Consider the following 23,694-nt stretch of genomic DNA (forward strand, 5'->3'; position numbering starts at 1 on the left):
GATGTGTTCATTCTTTTTAATGAACCAGCCTTGCAGATCCAGGATTCAGAAGATGTTGACTCCTAAGTTTAAGTGGAAAGCCTGTGTTGTCTAAAAATAGCCTCTGCCCCACCTTATCAGGGTCTCACACTTTCTCCCTCCTCTGGGGTTGGGCTGCTTCCTGCTGCTCAGCAAAAGCACAACCAGGAGAAGGTAGTGGCCGCTGTGAGTAACAGGCGACCTGGATGTTAGGACACCCTGCCTGCCACTGACTTAGCGTGACCTTGAGCACGTGGGCGTGATGTCTCCACTGGATTCCGAGTTTCCCTTGGAAGGTTTTCTATCATGAGAAGAGTGAAGGGCCAGGGATACAATTCAGGGGAACCCACCCTGTGAGGAGGAAGGAAGGAGCAAGGGGAAACTGGCTCCCAGGAGCCACGGGAGGAGAGGTTGGCGGTGCCAGTGGGCGCAGAGAGACAGGATGAGGGCTGGGACAGGGCCACCATGATTGGCAGGCGCCATGGGTGACTTTGGCCAGGGCATTGCCGAGGGTTCAAAACGGGATCTGCTGCTGCTTTACTGAAGCCAGTGGCCCAGCCGGTCTGAGCCCATTTCCTCCTCCACACAATGGGGACAATAAGAGCACCCATCTCATGTGGGTTTCTGTGGGGACTGGTGTCAGGGCGATGATGCGGGGAAAGCCCCGGTCCTGCGCTTGTTCCCTGCGATGCTGTGAATGCGGGCGAGAGGAGGAAGAAGCTAACGGGAGCTGAGGGTGTGGAGACAGAGCCCACGGCTCTTCTAAGAGCTTGGAGGAGAAGGCAGGGAGAGAGAAGGTAGTAGGAGCTGACAGGAGCCGCAGGGGTTTCCAGGCTGAGGAGTGTGAGAAGGGGCTGAGCCAGGCCACAGACCCCGGAGAGGGGAAGAGGGAGAGGAGTGCATCTGACGGACTGTGCATGGGAGGCTGGGCCTTCCTTCATCACCTGCTGAATGTCACAGGCTCTGGAATTAGTCTCAAACATCACATTCCTCTAGATTCAGGCTGAGCGAAGAAAGGGTAAAATGAAGCCAGTCATGGCTCAGAAACTGGTGTCCCCTTGGGAGACTTCAGTATCTGTGACGGGGGGTAGTGATGGGCCACAGAGGGTCGTTTGTGGCTGCCAGAGGCCTTGTGACCTTGGCCGGCTTATTTCTGAAATGACATCATCTATCGATGACTCCTGCTGAGCCCAGTCATAATGGCCTTTTCCAGGCAATGTTTTGATTTTTCGGTCGTACTAATGGGCCAGCCAGGCTGCCAACATTTCTAAAGAGGCCATTTCACTTTTCACTTAAAGCCAGAACACCAAGTGATCAATTATTTGGCCACTAGGAGCTATTACCAGTTTAAAGCCACAAATGTATCTGTATGAAAAAACAGGAATCACATGGCAGGATTGGGGGACCGTCTCCTGTTTCTTGTTGTGTAAAATCCTCCTTTGATTAATCACGATAAGACCAGACTTTCTGCTTTTAACAATAGGAAAGAGTGAGCTCATTGAAGTCAACCTAGGACAGCCTGGGAGTTTTTCTTCAATGTTAGGATGTGCTGGATCCAGATCATTTCTCATCTGAGAAACGAAACAAGCTCAAGCATTTCTTTTGTTTCTCCTTTTCTTACATCCTTTTGTTTTCCTCTTGGAGAAAAACAGATCTGTCTGTCTCGGTTCTTCTCAGGGCCCCAGCCCCGGCCCCCACTCACTCTGGGGCTTCTAGAGAGGTCCATTTCTGGGAGATGCTTCTGGTGGGTGATGAGCAGAAGGGCCCTGAGCCTCACTCAGCCTCCTTCCTGGACTCATCTCTGCCATCTCTTGAATCTTAGTGCCACTCTCAACCCTGTTCCTTTTCACCCCACACCCTCCTGCTGTCCCGTTCACTCCCAGGGCTCCTACCACCCGCTCGACACTCAAACTCCCAAATTCACGTGCCCAGCCTGGACCACTCTTCTCAGCTCTAGGCGTCTATGACTCTAGCCTACTGGACAAAGCCAGAGGGTGTCCCGAGCGCACCGCGCACCCAGCAGGCCTGACTCAGGCTCAGCACCCACTCTCCTTCCTGTGTCCCCACCTCTTGGTTAACAGTGACGTCCTTCACCCAGGCTCGGAGCCAGAAAGCCCCTGCCTTTCACCATCCCATTCGTTTGGTCAGCAGTCCTGTCAGTCTCCCTTACTTAGTATCTCTCCGCTTCACGTCTGTCCCCATAGTCACTACACCAGTCAAACACTTTGCCATCTCTCCCCGGAGCTAGCATCAGAGCCTCTTAAGTCTTTCTGCCCCAGTGTTTTCTTCTCATGCTGTAGTGAAAAGATCTTTGTGTTAATAAAACGTAGCTTAGACAGCATTATTCCTCTCCATTCAGGGACTCCCCACTTCCTACCAGATTCCTTGGCATTGATCCCCAGGACCATCAAAGATCTGACCCTAAGCTACTTCTCCAAAGCCATCCCTTGACACTCCTCCCAGTTCTCTGTACCTTCTGGTCACGGTGCAAACATATATGACTTGATGCCTTGCTGCCTCGCTGCCTTTGCCCCTGCTGTTCCTTCTGCGTGGAATGCTGTCCTCTTCCTTATCTGCCTGGCGAACTTGGGCTGTTCATTCGCTAAGTCACCTCCGACTCTTTGCCATCCCATGAACTGCAGCACGCCAGGTTTCCCTGTCCTTCACCATCTCCCAGAGTTTGCTCAAACTCATGTCCATTGAGTCGGTGATGCCATCCAGCCATCTCACCCTCTGTCGCCCCCTTCTCTTCTTGCCCACGATCTTTCCCAGCAAACTTGTAATCCTCCGTTAAAGCGAGCTCCTCATTGCTCACCTGCGCTCCCCCAGCCCCAGCTATGGGGAGTTCTAAGTGTAATCAGCTCTTTCATCCTTATCTCTGACCAGATCGATAGGTCCTTGAAGGCAAGAGTTTATGGCTCATTTATTTCTGCCTCCCCAATGTCGAACCCTGGGCAGAGTGCAAATGTTTTACATTTTAATCAATGACAGATCACCGAATGAATGAATATATAAAAGAATAAGCAAATGAAAGCCCTGTGTAACCGTGATGATTACACAACAGCTACACTGTTTTCCCATCCCACCACCTTGCCAGTTCCCTGAGGGCAGAAACCACACCTGTTCTGCTCCCCACCAACCCTGCAACCTCTTTGGGCCTTCTCACAATAAATGGAATGAACCCACGATCTCATTGGAAACTCACAGTAATCCTTAAAGGGAAGGAGGGCTGGTATAATGACCCCTTTTTGTAGCTAGCCCAGTGAACCCCAACAGGAATCATCCCAGGTCATCCAGTTCGGGTGTGCTGTCCCTGGAGAAAAACCCAAGTGCTCTCCAGGGTTTGGTCAACTTGAGAAATCGGAGTCTTTCTGTTCTGTACTAGTGAGTCTCTGGCATTAGCATCTCTTAGGATATTGTTGATGCAGATTCTGCCTCTGTAGGCCCAGGAGGGGCCTGAGACTCCGAGTTTCTAAGAAGCTTCTTAAATAAGAGGCTTAACAATTCCTAATAAGGGCTAATGCACAACTCATAACGTGAGGGTCATCCTGCACACTCTGACCACCAAACCTTGGGCACCAAGGTGCCCATGACTTCTCTCAGTTTTCCCTTGGTGATTGCATTTTTTTGTTGTTTGGTTGCTAAGTTGTGTCCGACTCTTTGCAACTCCATGCAAACCTCCCTGTCTTTCACAATCTTCCAGAGTTCGTTCAAACTCTTGTCCATTGATTCGGTAATACTATTCAACTGTCTCATTCTCTGATGCCCTCTTCTCCTGCCCTCAGTCTTTCTCAGCATCAGGGTCTTTTCCAATGAGTCAGCCCTTTGCATCAGATAACTAAAGTATTGGTGCTTCAGCATCAGTCCTTCCAATGAATATTCAGGACTGATTTCCTTTAGGGTGGACTGGTTTGACCTCCTTGCAGTCCAAGGGGCTCTCAAGCATCTTCTCCAACACCACAGTTCAAAGGCATCAATTCTTGGGTCAAAGGCATCAGCTTTCTGTGTGGTCCAACTTGATGGGCCATTGCATTAAGATAGTGCTTTTATTAAAATCTACAAATGAATTAATTTAAGCCTTGACTCCGAATCAAAAATCCAGGGCTCTTTCTGTTTTGTTGTTTGGTTGGTTTTGTTTTTGCCACAGCAGGGGCATGAGGGGCGTGACAAGGCCAGGCGTGAGGTGTGCAGTGGGGCATGTGGGAAGCCGGGGTAATTGGAGGTGCAGGGGGCGGAGACTAGCAAGGGGGCAGGGTGTTGGGGAAGGGCCTAGTGGCCAGGTGTCTGGGGCACATGGTGGGGTCACGTGTCCTGAGCACACTGGCAAGGAGGAAGTCCCAGGAATGGCAGGCTGCTGGAAGGGTCAGGCCTGCAGCTGTGGGTTATTTCCACCTTCTTCTATCTTCCTGCCTTCTCCTTTCCTCTTCAGAGAAATTTAGGTCCAGAAATGGCTTTAATGTCAAGCTGCCGAGTTCCTGGTCAGCCTAGAATCCCCCCTGAGTGCCAGAACTCCAGGTTTCTTGTCTGATTGGGTTTTTGCAGGGCACACCGCTTACACGTTTGCTGTCTATGAACCCAGGGTGAGCACCTGGCCCGTGCAGGGGTGGGAACCCGACTCCTGCCTCAGAACCATTCAAAGACAAGAAAGAGGGGAGCCGGGAAGGTGAACTTCCTCCTTGCAAATCCAGGAAGACTTAAAAAGTCAGACTGAATGGCAGCATTGAGCACCTTTGTTTATGGTTTTTCTATTGCATTTCACTTACACCATTAAAAGGCTATGAGATTGCTTAAAATAAACCCACACCAGCCACATAATCAGTAAGAAGAGAAGAAAGGAAGAGAGGAGGGAGAAATGGCAGAAAACTTGAAAATTAGGATCATGAAACTCTGAGAATCTGGTGGGAGTCATGGTCCCTTGCTCTAGAAAAATGAATATACCCATGCACACAGCAGTTTGCATGTCGTTTCTGTGGATACATGGGTCACTCTGAAGGCCTTTCAAAATGGACAACACAGAATAAGGAGAGGAGTTATTTCATGTCCTAGCTGAAGATGGACCTTCCAATCAGCTCTGAGATAAATCATGATGGCCAAAGGGGAAAGGGAGAAGAGATGAATTAGAGGCCACGTCATGTCTGATTGAAAAACACCAGTCCTTCAGGAGAAAAAAATGTTTTCTTAGCCCCGGTTCTCAGAGTCTTGGGAGATAGTTTTGCATAGTGGTTATAAACATAGCTTCCTGGGTTCAAATCTAAGTTCTGTCAGTTACTGGCTGTGTAAACTTGGGTAACTGTTAACCCCATGTGCCTCAGTTTCCCTATCTATAATGTAGGGCTACTGTGGGGATCTCAGTTCACACATGTATGAAGTGGGGTTGTTGTGGGGACTCAGTTATTATAGGCAAAATGCTTAAGCCAGTATCTGGAACATTATTCATATTAGAAAAGTGTGTGCCATTATGAGAAGGCGGCATGGAGCAGCGGTGATAAGTACGGGTTGCCTGTCTGGATTCAAGTCCCGGCTCTGCTACTTACGAGCCTTGTTACCTAGGCCACTGTAGTAGGCTAAATAGTGTCCCCTGAAAAGTCATGTCCACCCAGAACCTCAGAAGGTGACCTTCTTCAGAAATAGAGCCTTTGCATATGTAACGAGTTAAGACGAGGTCATGCTGGGTTGGGGAGGGCCCTAAATGCAATGACTGGGGTCTTTCTGAGACATAGAGTGGACTGACCCAGGGAAGAAGGCTGTGTAACCATGAGGCAGAAATTGGAGGGACGCAGGTACAAGCTAGGGAATGCCCGAGGTTGCTGGTCATCACCGGACGCCAGAGGAGCATGGAGCAGGGTCTCCCTGGGAGGCCCCCGAGGGAGCCAACCCTGCCCATGTCTCAATTTCCAGTTTCTGGCCTTCTGAACTGCAGCAGGGTGAATTTCTGGAGTTCAGAGTCATCCAGTTTGTGGTAATTTGTTATGGCAGCCCCAGGAAACTGCTGCAGTCAGATTACTGCTTTTCCGTTTCTTCAACTAAAATGGGAGTTAAAAAGTACCTACTTCACAGAGTTATTAGGATTGCTTGAGATAATCCACATAAAGGGTTTGGCACTGTGCTTAGCTTGTGGTACATATAGAAAAATGGTTGCAATTAGAAGGTACCTTGACATAATAAGCAATGGTAGCCTCAAGGATGGTGTTAGTAGCATCCTATTGTACATCTGCATTATAATTCATCTGTCCTATTGATGAATTTTTATGTGGTTTCCAATTTTGGGATAATATAGATAATAACCAGATTCTCTGGTTATTCTGGTTATTCTCTGTCCCAGATGGTAAAGAATTGGCCTGCAATACAAGAGACCTAGGTTCACTCTCTGGGTCAGGAAGATCCTCTGGAGAAGTGAAAGGCAACCCACTCCAGTATTCTCGCCTGGAGAATCCCCATGGACAGAGAAGCCTGGCAAGCTACAGTCCATGAGGTCGCAAAGAGTCAGACACAACTGAGTGACTGACACTTTCACTTTCAGATAGTAACCAAATAATTTGTATATATATCTTTGTACAATTCAATGATTAAACTAGCAGAATAAACTCCTAGGAGTGGAATTGCTGTGTTAAAGCATGTGTGCATTTGGGTAGATGTGGCTTCACCCGTCCTGAGAGACAGTATACCAAAGCATCCTTCTATTCTGTGTGAGAGTGTTGATCTCCACATCTTGTGAACACTAGGGATTCTCACTAAATCTTACTCGTCCTTTAGATATAACTCAAATGGTCCCAAATTATGAGGTCTTCCTTATTTGTCTTACTTTCAACCAGAATTTATGTCTTCCTTCCCTGTTTCCCTTGGAGTCATTTATGCATCCGTATGTCCATCCCTCCCTTTCTCCAATCTTCCCTTTCTCTTTCCTCCCCTCTCTCCATTCTTTCCTCCTTATATCCCTCCATCCATCCATCTATCACCCAGCATTCAAGGCACTTCTTATCTTTTTTGATCTGATAGAGGAGAACTGGTGTCTCATTTCTCGATTTACTTTTCTCTTATTATGGGTGGATTTCATTCTCTTCTCATAGGTTTATTGGCTATTTGTGTTTCTTTTTATGTGAATTGCCTGTTTTTTTCCCTCTTCCCATATTTTTGCTGGGCTCTTCTTTTTTTTTTTTTTTTTCAATTTAGGAACTTTTGTCTATTAAAACAAATTAGCCCTTGTTCAATGTACAACAAATATTTCCCCCTACAGCTTGCCTCTTGGCATTGCCCATGCTACTTTTTCATCTTGACTTTTTAGAAAATACAAAAATGTGCTTCATAAAACTGTACCTATGTTGACTGCTGCTGTAAGGCAAGGTGACAGAGTTCACAGGTGTGGAATGGAGAGTGAGAATAGGAGTGAGTTCACAAGCTTTTCTACAAGCCAACTTTTAATTCCACCAAGGCTTTTGTTTTATGACTGTCAATGCCAGTAATAATGCCAGGCATTCATTCATTCACTTATTCCACAAACCTGATTTCAGCCCCTGAGAGAGGCAGGACTCTATGATGGACCATGGGAGACAAGGATGTTTGTCTTGAAGTAGCTTTCAGTCTTGAGGTAGATGGGGTACAATAACATGATGCTTCTGATGGCAGAACTCTGATGGCCTTGGTGTTAGCTATTTAGCTTGCTAGTACCCTTTTCAGCTGGTGTGGAGAAAGACATCATGGGTTAGGGTTAGGGCAAGAGGCTGGTGAGAGACTGTGGTGTCCTGAGTCGGGGCAGTTTCAGAGGGGCAGGAAGAAGGAACTATAGTGGGGAGTGTGGCAGGATTTGCAGGGCAGGTGGACCGGCCAGCTGGGACAGGGCAGTGGGTTCAGCATCTTCTCCTGGAACACGGCTGCTTACAATGATTCATGTGGTGACTCCGACAGAGCGATGACCTCAGGAGGTGCAGAATGAAAACACACCCTGGCGCTCACACACACACGCGCACTTTTCTAATTTAAACCTGTTGACCACTTTGACGTTTGGACCTTTGAAGCTCCGTGTGAACTGGGATCTGGCTCACGGCCACTGCAGAGAGTGATGGAGTCAAATGATGTGTTTTGTTGCCCTGCTTTTTTCAGAAGGCCCCTTGTGAGTAAGAGAATGAGATCAGCCACAGAGAATAAGGCAAACAAACCAAAGAACAAGTCTTTCAAAGAGAACTGATCATCTCTGAGTCCCCACATTCTCTCCTCAGGGGCCCCAAACGTATCTTTCATAATAGAACCAGGTCTTGAGGGGCCTTATAATCTCATCTTGTCAATTCCCCAGACCCGCCATCAGTCGAGACGCCAGCCCTCCCTGGGAAACCTCATCTAGGGCTCTAGGCTCTCTGCTCACATGCCTGGCATAGCAAGTGCTCACCACCTCCTGAATCAGCCCAGCTACTCCTCGGGCATTTTGTATTTTTAGACAGTTTCTTGTGCTGATCAGAAATCCACACCCTGGTCACCTTGGTTTTAAATCTGTGTCTTCTGAGCGCTGAGATCCACAGACCACTTTTGTTCCTCCCTCCACAGGTCAGTCCATTAGAAGTTTGCTGAGTGTGACCGTGTTCCCTCTGTCCTTCAGCTATTCATATGACACCCTGCCCCCCTTCTCTGGACTTAGCTGGAAATACTCAAGAGAAAAGGCCAGAGGGATGGGATGGGGAGGGAGGTGGGAGGGGGGTTCAGGATGGGGAACACATGTACACCCATGGCGGATTCAAGTGAATGGATGGCAAAACCAATACAATGTTGTAAAGTAAAATAAATAGTTAATTTTAAAAATAAATAAATAAATAAAAGGCCCGCTTCACAGGAGTGGTCACCCATATGGCCAATAGTCATATGAAATGTGCTCAGCTGACATCCTTAGTCATCAGGGAAATGCACAATGGAATACAACCACCCACCACTGTAATGGCTAAAATGGAAACTTACTGACAATACCAAGAATTAGCAAGGATGTAAAACAACTAGGTTGCTCAAACACTGCTGGTGGGAATGTAAAATTATACAATTACTTTGGGAAACTGTTTGACAGTATCTCCTGAAACTAAGCATATGCTTACTCTGTGATCCAGAAATTCTACTCCAGGTACATACTCAAGAGAAATAAGTGACTATTTCTACCCAAAGACATTCATAGCACTGCTTATAATTACCAAATCCTGGAAATAACTTAAATGTCCATTGACGGTAGAGTAAATAAATTATATAATTCATGTAATGGACTACTACACATCAGTGAAAAAGAACAGCCTGCCACTGTAACACACAGCATGAAGAATCTCACAGATATAATGTTGAGTGAAAGGAGGCAGACAGAAGAACATAACCAGTGTGTGTGTCCATTTACATGATGTTCAAAAATAGTCAAAGCCAGTTTATTAGATGGTGTTAAAAGGTCAAATGCTGGTTACCTTGGAGGGTGATGAATTGGGATGGGGATGAGAAAGCCTTCTGTTGAGCTAGAAATGGTCTGTATCTCCATCTGAGTGGTGTTGGCATGGGTGTATGCGTATGGGAAGATTCAGTGAGCTGTGCTCCTAAGACTTGCCCACTTGACTGTATACAGCCAATGCCTTATTTAAAAAGAAGAAAAAAAAATCGCACACCCCCAGTGCAAGAGTTGGAGCCCAGAGGTGAGCTCCAGCCTGAAGCTGAGCAAGACCATCATGTGCTTACTTTGTCCACTTTATTAATGCAACTCAGGTCACACCATGGCTCTGGGTCCCACATTGATTTATGTTGAATGGACAGTCTCTGGAGAACCCCCGAACCTTCCTCATGGTTGCCCAGCCGTGACCACCCTTCTAACACATGTAGGGTAGGCTTATTGGGCTGGAGCTCTGTGGGACTGAGAAAGAAGAAAGAAATCAGTTTGTGCCCTCACCGGACAAACGAATCCATGAAGCTCAGAGGCACTGACGCGCCCGAGTCTGCCCAGCCAGTTAGAGGCAGGGCAGGGATTTCAGCCCAGGACCGCGTGACCCCTGGTCCATGCTCTCACCTACCATCAGCTCAGCCTCCCCTGAGGGTGGTGGGTGAAGAGAGGATGTGTGTGATACCACTTCAGGAATTCCTATGTGGGTCTTATCCTCCCGACTTAATTGTAAGCTTGCTGAGGATCGGGACTCTCCTATTAACTTCTGTCTCTCCCAAGAAGCAGAGAAGGCGATGGCACCCCACTCCAGTACCCTTGCCTGGAAAATCCCACGGACGGAGGAGCCTGGTGGGCTGCGGTCCATGGGGTCACTAAGAGTTGGACACGACTGAGCGACATCACTTTCACTTTTCACTTTCATGCATTGGAGAAGGAAACGGCAACCCACTCCAGTGTTCTTGCCTGGAGAATCCCAGGGACGGGGGAGCCTGGTGGGCTGCCGTCTATGGGGTCGCACAGGGTCGGACACAACGGAAGTGACTTAGCAGCAGCAGCAGCTCCCGAGAAGGCCCTCGATGCCCTGCACAAAGTGGGTGCTCAGTAAACACTCAGTGAATCAGCTTGTGGAAACAGACCCAGAGAGGTATAGCAACTTGCTTGAGGCCACACAGCCAGCCCTCAGCCACAGTCAGGACGGGTGGTCGGGTCCCCCGGTTCGGGTCCCGGTGTCCCTCTGCCACTGTGCCATGCCTCTAGCTTCCTGTGGAGCCCAGGGGCTGGAGAGTCCAGGGACTGGAGGATACTAGGGAAGAAAAGGACCCTCCTCGGTGAGCCAAGGCTGAGTCTGGCCCTGGGGCCTCGGGGCAGGGCGGTGCCCTGGGAGGCAGGCTGGGAACGGGCTGCAGTCTGCGCAGCTGTGTGGACCCCTGTTCTCAGAAGTGCCCTGTGCTTGGCAGTCATTTTCCTGAAGTTCTTCATTTTACTTTTGGATGTATATTTTTAAGTGAAGCCCTGTGGACAGTGGCGCACACACCGGGGCTTTGAGTCTGACCTCGCATGAGCTCTCGTCTGCTGCTGCCTACCTGCTTCCTGGGGACAGGTTCTTAGACTCCAGCTGCCTGGCCTCCTGACACCCCCAGATCCAAACCGCCTCCCCCTCCCTACCCCCACTCCGCGGCTACCCAGGCTCTCGCCCCGGGTGCATTCAGCTGGGAGCCCTGCAAGGCAGTGTTCTCGTGATCCCTGGATCCAGGCATTTAGTGTCCTGGTGCAGAAGTTGGGGTACCATGGGGATCACCCATCTCTGGGTATTGGACAGTGGTCCCACTGGAAGGGCAGATACCTGGCCCGACTGGCGGGTGCCCTCCCAGGGCAGAGCGTGTGTGTCCCGCCCGGGGCAGGGGAGGGAAGCCGGCAGCCAGAGGGCTTGGCCTGCGTGCCCTGAGTCGCAGCACCCAGGCATCTGTGTGCACCATGATATTCAATCGTAAACGTGAAGGACAGTGTGACAGGTCAGGGCAGAGACCATGAGAGAAAGGGAAAGCTCTGTGTCTTGGTACTTTTAATGGCAGTTTTTCCCTGTGTGAACTCAGGATGCCACAGTCCTCTCTGGCGCTGGGCTCGGCGGGTTCTGTAGCCAGCCCTGGCTGGCAGAGTCCGTCCTCAGGCCGAGGTGGGACTCGGGCTGTCACGCAGGAGATTTGGCGCTCCTGGTCCTTCTCCCTGTCTGTCTGGACCCAACCACAGGTGACAACACGCCGAGGCACCCGTGTCTTGCCTTGCACGGGGACGTGAGACTGCAGGCTTGACTGGTGTCTTGGTTTTGTTGTGTTGATCTGCAAAGTTAATCTGCACTTTGGAACTGTTTCGCTGTAATCGTTGCCGCATGTTTTATGACGCTGTTCCAAAATGTAGACATTGAGGAAAGAGCCGCAGCCTTCCAATACCCACCGGTCTACCTCTTCCACAGCCTAGCCCGCCCCATCCCGTCAAGGGACAGCTGACTTTCTTCCCTTCGCAGTCCCCGGCCTGGGCTAGAGTTCAGGTATCCCCCCGGCTCCAGGCCTTTGTATCTCCGGCTGACCTGCGGTACCGGCGCTGCAGCGAGGCCTCAGCCCTCCAGTGTGGAGGTGGAGAGAGGGCGTGCAGGCCGCGGGCACCCGAAATGTCTGGGTGCCCAGGGAGGGGTGCTGGGTGCCACTGGAGGGGCGGCTTTGTGGGGGCTGGGAGCTCTCCGAGCGCCTCAGGCCCCGGGCTGGGGAGTCGGCCCTCCATCTGTCATAATGGGGACTGTTCAAGGCGGCTTCACCTCAGGAGCGGCATCAGGGCTGACTTTCACAAGCATCGTGTGGAGGCCGAGGGACATGCGGACAGAAGGTAGGAGAACTGAGGCAGGGAGCCTGCTGTGACAGCACAGATCCAAAACAGGCAGTCGCCGTGACGACGGGGAGGAGGGACAGGTACCAGGAGGACAAGGAGATGGGAGTCCGGTCCCTGAAGGACAGTAGTGCGTGGTTCCGCCCAGACGAGTCTCTTGGAGCAGTCAGGTCGGTAGAGACCAATAGCAGAACGGTGGCTTCAGAGGCTGGGGGAGGGTGGGGGGCTTAGGGCTTCGAGGGGGACAGAGCTTCCGTTGGGGAACATGAAGAAGTTCTGGGGATGGTGGCGGTGATGGTCATACAACAGTGTGAATGTATTTAATCCTACAGAACTAATTGCATGCTTAAAATGGTCACATTCATTTTGTGTTGGGCATTTTACCACGAACAACAGCAACAACCAAACCTGTACCATTCAAAAGAATAAATGGGAGGGAGGACTGACAGGTGTGGGGACCTCCCAGAGCTGGGGGAGTCGAGGGGTGGGTTCTGGGCTGGCCCCCAGGAGCCTGGATTGGCCGGCTGATGGCAGCAGGGTGAGGAGGTGGCAGCCGCAGCAAGGTGGCCACACGCAGGGCTGGGCTCATGGAGCCAGAGGGGCTCCCGGGGACGTGCAGCAGAGCCTGGGCCGCAGAGACCATGGGAAGGTCATCAGCTTATCACTGGTCACTGACCCCCCGCCTCGGAGATAGCCCCCGGGGAGGGTGTGAGATGTAAGCAGAGGGCAGTAGCCAGGCGAACAGGCGGGCCAAGAAGAACCTGTCACCAGGAGCCCGAGAAGGAGAGGGGAGAAGGGAAGGAGGCAGATGGAGACAGTCACGTACTTGTTAGGCTGCAAGGGGCAGGGGGGGAGCGTGAGGAGGGCCTCACATGGATGGTGGTGGACGAGGGTCTGATGGGAATCCAGCATGAGCTCCAGCCGTCCAGGCCCGAGGAGCCGGGACGGGGCTCTTCTTGCGACGCCGCGATGCCCATCTCTCAACTCACTGTCAGAGCCTCCAGACGGAGCCCTCCCCACCACACCTAGATTCTGGACTTCCAGCTCCTGAGCTGAGAGACAGTGATTTTCTTCTGTTGAGACCCCTCCATTTGTTGGAACCAGTACAAAATGCCAGGAAATGAAGGAGCTCATTCATCCAACTCTTCTTTTTTTTTTTAATCCAAGTCACCACATAGGTCATCGATTAGCCAGTGGATGGGCTGTCCATGAACCCACCATCCAGTCTGTCCAGTCATCAGGGGCGGTGGGGCGTCATGTGGTCTAAAGCGTTGCTGCCCCCAGAGGTGCCCTCGGGAGGAGGGCAGTGGGGAGACTGCTCTTGCAGAAGGGACGGGACATCTGGGGCACTCTTATGTCCCGGACCCAATGGAAGGGAGAGGCGCAGGGATCATGGGCTTAAATCACATGTGGCCAAAATGTCTCCCCAAAGAGAAGATGAGACAAAAGCAGAGGAGAGAGGCTGTGAGGAATCAGCTTTATTTTGTGAATCCACCTCCCTTTCCTGTGGCTGAAATAACAAGACGGTATAACTGGAAAATAATCATTTGAACTTGTGACTCAGCTCTTCCCGACCTCGGGGAAGTGTGGTCCGTAAATCAAGATGCGGCTCCAGCACCTCCCACTCAAGTGTCCCTCGGGGCAGACGCTGGAGGAGCCATCAGCCTACGTGACTGCGCCCGCCTCCTGGGAAAGATCTGTTGGTCCTCTGGGGGCTGCTTCCAGAACTTCCATTCCCGAAGCTTCCTGAGAGGTGGCCTCAGTGCTTGACCCGTCCGTTTTTACTGTCCATCCTGCCTAGTTTTCCTCTGGCACAGGTGGCAAATTCTCTTTTTTGCATATTTAGCAGCAGCTTAAGGCTCCTGCCGGGAGGCCAGACATGCCATTCATGTGAAAATACACAGGGTTTGGAAGACTTCCGTTTTTAAATGTGTTTTAAATTGTCCTTTTCTTTTTCTCACCAGCTCTCGCTCAGGAGCCCGTCTGTAAGGCAGGCAGCAGCATCACCCCTTCCTGCCCATCCCTCCCCTCTTGGGTTCCCAGCCCTCCGAGATCTTTCCACTTTAAAGATGGGGAAGCAGAGGACCCGAGAAGAGAAGGACTTGCCCCAAGTTCCCAAGACACTAGATCAAAGCCCAGATGTATTCGTGCCCAACTGACACCGTCCCCAGGCGCAGGGCTAGGCAGCAGGGCCATGAGGATAAGACACAGCTCTTTACCTGGGGCATGGCAGTCTGAGGAGAGGGCAGGGGATGCAGGGGAAGGGAGCAGCCGCAGCAGTGGCCGTCGCCATGGCAGCCTCGTAATAACGCGTCTGATGGGTACGGTGCCCATGCCAACCACGCCCCAGCCCCAGGCTTTTGCCCCTTACCCGCGTGCCGCAGGCTCATCCTCACAGCACCTGTGGCTGCTCCTGACTCAGAGCTTGGGTACTGTGATCCTCTCACTGTGCAGATGAAGAAACTCAGCCCACTGGATATCAACCTTTTATTTTAGTAGGTGAAGCCTTTTGTCAAGAGCAATCTTCTGTGGAATCCCCATAAATCAGGCAGTACTGCGGAAGCACCCTTGCTTAGCCTCTCCCACTTAACCCCCTTGCAGGGGTCTGGGAGACCTGAGGTCTCCCCAGAGCACAGTGTAGACACCACCCCTGGGGACTAGGTTACGAGTAGAACTTCCTGGTCCATTGATACTCATTTTACCGATGAGCAAGCAGAGGTCCGGGGAGGGGAGGGATTTATCGAGGGTCACTCCAGCGAGTTACCAGCTCAGCTAGCACTCCGGCCAAAGTCCTGTGCATCTCAGGCTGTGTCCATCTGTGACACCTCTTTTACCAGGAAACAGAGGCTTTTACTAACAGCCATAAAATACCCTCTCTTCCAAGCCATCATTTAAAGCCGAGCTTTCAGTGGGCTCTTGTTAACACGGTGTTTCCACCTCCCTCCCGCCCTGTCTCTCCCCGACCTCCAGTTTCCACACGTCACTGAGCACAGGAGAAGAATCTCACTTTAGAGAAACCACCCCTGGGAGCCAAGTGGATGAGTGTGGCTTGACGCCGACAGCTTCATGGTTTACCTTTGGCGTTCTCCGTTCCTCTCAGCTTATTTAATGAAATGCCTGGTCGCTCTGTTCACAGGACACTTGACATTAGAAAGGGCCTTTTAAATCCTTTGAAACAGGACTTTTAAATTCACTGGCACCTCGGAGTGTGTAAGTGGAACAGTGACTTTCCTGTGTGCCCTGAGATGGAGACTTCTCAGGAGCTTTAGTGATTACAGCCCTCAGGAGGGCATCCTTGAAGGTGCCTGCCAGCCAGCCCCACCGCTCCTTTAGCAGGCCCCTAGCTGCCACCTGTGTGTCTTCTGCCTCTTCCCAGCTCCTTTCTCCGCAGACTGCTTTGACATGGATTCCTCTCTCCCTGTCTGTTCCCTTGTCCCAGTGTGTCCCTTCTCCGGGGTCTGTCCATGACTTTTTCTAAGGATTTTAGTGCAAACCATCTAGGAAAATGAGCCAACCGGCTAAGGACTCAAGCATGGGCAGCTGCCGGGGCCCCAAATGTGTCTCAGCTGGCCCTCTCCCCGAGTCCCTTCTTGTCCCTCATGTGACCCAGAGGTGAATCTAAGGCTGTGTTTCCCACACTTTGTTCCGTGAGACTCCGATTCCAGGAGAGGCTGCTCAGAGATTTGGTTTCACGGTCCAGAGGACAGGGTAGCTCTGCCTGCACCCACACCATCGTGGTGACGGACCTCTGCCGCAGCAAGCTCACCGACAGGTTTGAGAAGTCGGAGGGAGTCCAGAGTCCTGTGCAACTTTGTCCAACCCAGGACCTGTCTGAGCACCAGAAACGTGTTCTGCAGCCCACCTGAGAGATGCTAGTTTGGAGATGTCTCTGTGATGGCCTGGAAGCATCTGAGCCCTTCACTAGGGTCCTCTTGGCCCCGAGATGGAAATCACAGGGCCTCTCCTGGCTCCCTACTCAGGAAAATCCAAATTAGGTTATTCTCTGAAAGCCTTCAGGAAGGGTTGTTTTTTTCCATCGATATCAGAGCATTGTCAGTTGCTTGTGTTTTCTTTGGAAACAAATAGAAATGAATCGAGGGGGGCCCATTTATGGTCTGAACACTGCAGTCTTGGGGTCTGGTCAGAGGAAGACATCAGGTCAAGCTGAGCTATGCTTAAAAAAAGGGATAGCGCTGGCCTTTTCTGTATTTGGGAAGCAAGCCCTTTCTTATCAAACCAGCTGTCACACACACGGGCTTCTCCTACAAACAGGCCCACACAGGCACGGGCTTGCACTAATAGCATGGGTCTCTGCTTTCTTCCTGAAATGGAGGCTGCTTCTGGTAGCTGAGTCAACTTTGGTTTTTGTTTATTTTTAATTACTTTGTTTTAGATTAACAATTACTCTCAGCTTTTTGATTGATAAGTTGGTTTTTTCCCTAGGTTTTGTTTTTCTCTACTCTGGAAAATTCCATCAGTCGTTTCACAGATGAGCCACGGGTTTTGTTTGTATTTGTTTGCACTGGAGTCTGAAACCACAAACTGCTGCAAGAAAGGTGATGCTGATTGTATTAGTTGCTGTGGTTGCCATTAATAAAGTACCACACACTGAGTGATTTAAAAAGCAGAGATTTATTGTCTCAAAGTTCCAGAGGCCAGACGTCCAAGATCAAGGTATTGACAGGATTGGTTCCTTCCAAGGGCTGAGGGTCCGTTCCAGGCTTCCCCCCAGGGTCTGGTGGCTCGCTGGAATCTTTGGTATTCCTCGGCTTGTAGAAGCATCGCCTCCGCTTCTGCCTTCATCTTCACGTGATGCTCTTCTTGTCTGCCTGTCTGTTTACATTTCCCTTTTTCATAAGGACACCAGTCCTATTGAATTAGGGGCCCACCCTTCTCTGGCATGACCTCACTGAACTTTAATTACATCTGCAACACCCCTCTTTCCAAGTACTGTCACATTGTTTCTTGGAACATGGTACTGGGTTATTGAGGTGGGGTAGGGAGGTTAGAGTTTCAACGTAAGAATTTGGAGGGGATACAATTCAGTGTTAGGTGAGAGGTGGGGTCCGGTGACAGGGATTCTGAGTCGAGGCCTAAGCCATCCCTCAGTTTCTTTGTTGATAAAATGGTTTTAGTTAAACTCAATTTACAGGGCGTGGCACCAGGATTGATTGAGTTCTCAGGTGTGGAAGCGTCCTGGTGATGGAAGTAGCAGAGACGGGATCCAGACACGGGTGCCAGGTACCCCTGTGCTGTGGGGAACGCGCAGTAGGCGTCTCCAGCAAGGAGGACAGCTGGGAAGTGGCAGACCTGGACCCCCTTTTCCCAGAGCCCCTCCCTCCCGTTATTCACTGCCTCTCTCAGCCAGCTCCCTCAGAGGTGAAATGAGAGGTCTGGATGAGGAGGTCTCCTTCTGGCCGGGAAGTCAGGGGATTCTGTGAAAAGGTGCAGGTGCAGAGGCTAGAACACTGCAGGCTTGGAACACAGCAGATCTGGTTCCAGTCGTGATTCTTCGGCCTCTTAGTAGTGTGATTTGTGAGTCCCTCAACCTCTCTAAACTCAACATCCTCATCTACAGGATGGGAATGAATGCCTGCCACAGAGGTTAAATTATTAATAGGATGTCCTTGGGAATTACTTAATCACAGCCTGGTGTATGGTAGTATAAGTTAGCTATTAATGTCAGCTGTTCTTTGCGAAGATTGAATGAGATGTTGTGGGGAAAGAGCCTGCATACAGCAGGTGCTCAATGAACCACTGACGCTCACCCTGCTTTTAAGATAGGCCTTGGCAGGATGTCCAGCCTTCATGTTTTCCATAAGGGTATATAGGGTGGAGAGTTATACAGAAAATATTTGAACTACTTGAAGAATGAAACACTTTTCAGGCACTCATAGGCCATTTATAATCATCTATTACTTGTAACAAATGGCCATGCCAATTACAACAGTTACATTTTGTTAAACCGCATATGCCCTCGGGACTTTTACCTTGCACAGTTTATTAGAGAACTAATCCAGCTTAATTCAGGATTCCATTATAGTAATTATTATCCTGACAATTCATAAAACATGCCCAGGCCTCCTTGTGAGTGACAAGCATCTACTTGCTCTGAGAATGAATCCAAGGAGGATCTTTCTAAGACTTTTCTCTTTCCAGTAGGTCAGCACAGAAAGCTCTTTCACAATGTCATACAGACGAGAACTAGAGAAATACCGTGACCTGGATGAAGATGAAATCCTTGGAGCCCTAACAGAAGAAGAGCTGAGGACCCTGGAAAATGAGCTGGATGAGCTGGACCCTGATGTGAGTAGGCACTAAAGGGGGCACATTGTCACACGTGCAAGGACGGTGACACTTACCGCCTGGGGGAGGGGCAGGCTGACCGCCTGGAGTACCATGTCTGCTTTCCTTCTACGGCAATAGCTCTAGGGTCATCTTGCCTTTGTGAGGGTGTGTGCGTGCGTGTGTGTATGTTGTGCTAGTCACGATTCTCTAAAGTAATAGAACAAATAGGATATATATATATAGATAAATAGATTTAGATATAAAGAAATTTATTATTATAAGTAATTGGCTTCCATGATGATTGAGACTGACAAGTTCCAGGATCTGCAGTTGGCAACCTGGAGACCCAGGACAACAGAAAGTGTCATTCTAGCCTGAGTCCAAAGGCCTGAGAACCAGGAAAGCTGATGGTATAATTTCAGTCCAGTAGCTGGCAGCCTCAAGACAAAGGAAGAGCCAGTGTTTCAGATCAAGTCCAAAGACAAGAAAACAAAACAAAAGCGATGACCCAGCTCAAAAAGGTCAGGCAGAAAGAAACTCCCTCTTGCTGGTAGGAGTTTCGGCCTTTTTGTGGTACATGTATTCAGACCTTCAACTGATTGGATGGGGCCCACCCACCTTAGGAAGGGCCAAATGCTTTCCTCAGTCTCCCGATTCAAGTGCTAATGTCATCCAGAAATACCCTCACAGGCACATTCAGAATCATGCTTAGCTAAATGTTTGGGCAGTCTGTGACCCTGTCAAGTTGATGCATAAAATGAATCATCACATGTCCACTTGTGGTCAACTTGGCACCCATACACATCTTTTAAAATCACACTTATCTCCATATAGGACAATAGCAAGGTCATAATTCTGCCCAATGTGATACAACTATCCTGGGTACCTGCCAGAAGAAGTCAAGTCCTTGCATGATGTTTACTTTTCTCCTTGATAGCCTGAAGCTTAATCCTATGATACAAAATTAACCATATTTAAATGCCACCATATAAAATCAGTACATGCCTTGTGACATGTTAAGAGAATGAGGGAAGAAAACAAAGATATTTACTTAATGCATACATACATACATGGACTCACACATACACAAACATGTTCATAAAAAATACAGAGGAGATGCTCATAACAGTATTGTCCTCATTTGTCTAACTGATCACGTGGCCATAGCTGGTGTTTATAACTGCCTCTTCTCCTACCCATTCTCTGCTCCCTTGGCCTTCAGCAAGCACCTCAGTCTTTGCCTGATGGAGTGAATCTACTGAAGGGCCTGGACCATTAGTAGTCCTGCCTGGATTGAGTTATTATAGTTTTCCATTGACTTTAATCCCTGGGCCTTGTAATACTGAGAAAGCCCTATAGAAATACAAGGAATCCCTTGTATTTCAGGGGATGCCCTTCTTTACCACCCCTCTGGAGCAGCAGGCTAATTTTCCCCTCAGTAATCAACACACATCACCCCAGCCAGCACAGAAATTCCCTTTCTGCCTATTCATTCAGAGGCAAAATAAGGAGCCGCAGAAGTGGCAGTTTTAACTTCCAATCCAATGGAGTCATTGCTGTGTCTCCTGGTAGAAGTATTCCTCCCTTTGGAACGAAGACCTTGAGGCCAGCAGAGCATAAGGTCTTAGGAACAGGAAGCAAAACTTTTGCCGGTGGGTCACTAGGGTCACCGGTTGTGATAGTGAGTGGGTGGTTGTTTTTTAGTCACTCAGTCATTTATGACTCTTTGCGACCCCATGAGCTACAGCAGGCAAGGCTTCCCTGTCCTTCACCATCTCCTAAAGCTTGCTCAAACATATGTCCATTGAGTCAATGATGCCATCCAACCATCTCATCCTCTGTCATCCCCTTCTCCTCCTGACTCTAATCTTTCCCAGCATCAGTGTCTTTTCAAATGAGTTGGCTCTTCACATCAGATGGCCAAAGTATTGGAGCTTCAGCTTCAGCACCAGTCCTTCTAATGAATAATCAGGATGATCTTCTTGCAGTCCAAGGGACTCTCAAGAGTCTTCTCCAACACCACGGTTCAAAAGCACCAATTCTTCAGCTCTCAGCCTTCTTTATGGTCCTACTCTCACATCCATACATGACTACTGGAAAAACCATAGCTTTAACTAGACGGACCTTTGTTGGCAAAGTAGTGTCTCTGCTTTTTAATATGCTGTCTAGGTTGGTCATAGCTTTTCTTCCAAGGAGCAAGCATCTTTTAATTTCATGGCTGCAGTCACCATCTGCAGTGATTTTGGAGCCCAAGAAAATAAAGTCTCTCACTGTTTCCATTGTTTCCTCATCTATTTGCCATGAAGTGATGGGACCAGATGCCATGATCTTCATTTTTTGAATGTTGAGTCTTAAGCCAGCTTTTTCACTCTTCTCTTTCACATTCATCAAGAGGCTCTTTAGTTCTTCTTCACTTTCTGCCATAAGGGTGGCGTCATCTGCATATCTGAGGTTGTTATTTCTCCCAGCTTGTGCTTCATCTAGCTTGGCATTTCGTATGATGTACTCTGCATAGAAGTTAAATAAGCAGGGTGACAATATACAGCCTTGACGTACTCCTTTCCCAGTTTGGAACCAGTCCATTTTTCCATGTCTGGTTCTGACTGTTGCTTCTTGACCTGCATACAGGTTTCTTAGGAGGCAGGTAAAGTGTTCTGGTATTCCCATCTCTAAGAATTTTCCATGATTTGTTGTGATCCACACAAAGTCTTTGGTGTAGTCAGTGACGCAGAAGGAGATCTTTTTCTGGGACTCGCTTGCTTTTTCCATGATCCAGTGCATGTTGGCAATTCCTGGATCCCTGTGCCAACCCTTGACTCCGGGGCCCGTGAGTCCTGGTCGTGGGAGAAGCAGCAGCACATCCTGGACACTGAATCAGAGCGTGCAGGGACTCATGGGGATCCTCGCCCTGGCCCTGCAGGGTGTCACCGCCCGGCTGCGCTGTAACTGAGTTTTCAAAAGCCCTACCCACCATTCCCTCAAGCCAGCTGCTTCAGGGTGGTAGGGAATGTGTCATGGCAAGACTTAAGTGAGAAGTAGAGGGCTTCCCCGGTGGCTCAGGTGGTTAAGAATCTGCGTGCAATGTGGGAGACACGGCTTCGATCCCGGGTTTGGGAGGATAACCTGGAGAAGGGAATGGCAACCTACTCGGATATTCTCGCCTGGAGTATTCCATGGATAGAGGAGCCTGGCGGGCTGTAGTCCATGGGGTTGCAGAGAATCAGACACAACTAAACAACTAATGTACAAAGATCTAGAGGAATCCCTTCCACTGATGTCTTTATCTTTGCATTTCATAAGTAGTACATGTAAATGTGTTTAAGCTCAGAATTTGCCTCTGCAGCCAGGTGATGGCATCACAAGACAGGAAGCTCACTGGTCACATCTGTGGCTTGGCCAGTCACCACAGAGCTGCGGCAGAACCAAGGGCGGGGCCCCGAGGTGGCCTGCTGCACTCTCGTTGTGTCTGTACATCCTGGGTACCCCGGCCGATGACCAGTTCAGAGAAGGTACAGAATGAATATTACTGAATTAAGTAAATTTTCCATTTGATATACTTTTATTTAAAAATGGGATATTTCACATCTTTTTTAAAAAGCTGTCACTCTTCAAACCTAGTTTAACAGTGATCCGTACAGTAAATCCTACTGTACCGTTTCACTAACCCTGAAGTAGCCACAGCTCGTGTAGAAGGCAGTGTAGGTTAGCAGAGAAGATGCAAGACAAGAGCTTAGATGTTCCAGGGCAGCCCTGGCAGGGTCCCTTACATTCACATCACCGTGAGCCCGTTGCTGTCCTTCAGACCTTATTGCCCCGGTCCATGGAATGATGGAGCCTCATTGGCCCCACTCAGGGCTAAGTCTCCATGAGCTTATAAACTGATCCTACCTCCAGATTTGACTAAATGTCATCTTTTAGATAACCTAGCATCCTGGTCTGGGGGTCCTGAGTTTTAGGTCCCACAGAGTGACAGACCCCTCCGGGAACGTATCCTCTGCTTGCTCTTCACAACCTCTTGCCCACACTGACAGCCAACCAGGGGGAGATGGTGCCCGAGGTGAGGCCACTGGAGTTGACCTTCAGGCGCTCAGCCCAGCGGGGAGCGGGCCCGGTGAACCACACCCCCCGTGGAGGCGCGCAGAGGACTCAGGGAGGGGACGAGCTCCGCCGGGAGGAGGCTTTACAGAGCAGGTGCCACTGAATCTGGGCCCTGGGTCTTTCTAAGCCGTGAAGAAAAACGAAGAGTTCTGTGCTGAGTGAAGGCCACAAGCAGAGGCTCGGGCACAGAGCCGCTGGTGCAGGGGGTGTAGGCGGGGTCCCGGTGGAGGGCCAGCCGAGCCTGGAAGGGAGCTAGACCTGGGGGGAGAGGGAGGTGAAGGCAGACTAAAGACTGTGGATTGTCTCAGCAGCCCGGGGAGTTCCGAGGACAGAGAGTGGTGGGTTTGCTGACAGAGATCTTTCCTGAAGATCAGCAAGGGCCCTGCCCTTCTCTGCAACCCGTCCACCATCTTGCAGAATCTTTGCTGCTCCCAGGGTGAAGTGCAGACTCCCCGGGAAGCCAACAAAGCCTTCCGCCTCTGACTCTTCAGGCTGTTGGACTTGCCCTGAGTCCCTAGACGGAGATGCGTTAGGATTAAGCTGTGGCTGCAAATTGGATGTGTGATGACAAGGTTCAGAGCCAGACGTCAGACCTTGGAGTAGGCAGAGAGAGGAACCCTCTCAGAGCAGAGCCCCTGAGAACTGTTTGAGCCTCAGCTGGGAGCTCCATTTCCCCTTCCAAACTGGCAAATGGCCCCACTCCTAATATCAGAGTATCTGGCCCCAGAAGCAAATTCCCAGGGCCTCTGTGCCCTGCCACACCCGAGCCCTCCTCGCAGGTGGTTAACAGGAAGGTCTCCTGTGAACACAGGTGGGATGGGGAACCTGGGGCACAGAGAGCTGACTATCTTGCCCTGCATCACAGGACCAGGGTGTGGAGACTCGGATTTCAAGCAGGCTCCAAAGAGCGCCACCTCCCCCTCTGGCAGGAGGAAGGTACAAGTACATTTGAATTTTGGAGTGGGGTTGGCAATCCGAGACCTGCGATCCTCATACCACTGTGGTTTCAAGTGGACATTCTCAAAGAC

The 23,694-nt window shown here is 50.0% G+C and overlaps 1 protein-coding gene across 2 annotated transcripts in view; it reads left to right on the forward strand.

Annotated features, from left to right (window-relative positions):
• TMOD1 (tropomodulin 1) overlaps positions 1-23,694 on the forward strand; it is an 84,986-nt gene that overhangs the window by 1,849 nt on the left and 59,443 nt on the right. The window contains exon 2 of one of the 2 annotated variants that reach the window (XM_043891172.1): positions 18,443-18,586. In XM_043891172.1, the coding sequence (XP_043747107.1) occupies positions 18,467-18,586 (120 nt within the window). In that variant the 5' untranslated portion in view covers positions 18,443-18,466. Of the gene's footprint in view, positions 1-18,439; positions 18,587-23,694 lie in introns of both variants that reach the window. The other variant, XM_043891173.1, reaches the window with a different exon arrangement.

The sequence above is a fragment of the Cervus elaphus genome, chromosome 29 (genome assembly GCF_910594005.1).
Source record: "Cervus elaphus chromosome 29, mCerEla1.1, whole genome shotgun sequence".
In the NCBI taxonomy this organism is placed as follows: domain Eukaryota; kingdom Metazoa; phylum Chordata; class Mammalia; order Artiodactyla; family Cervidae; genus Cervus; species Cervus elaphus.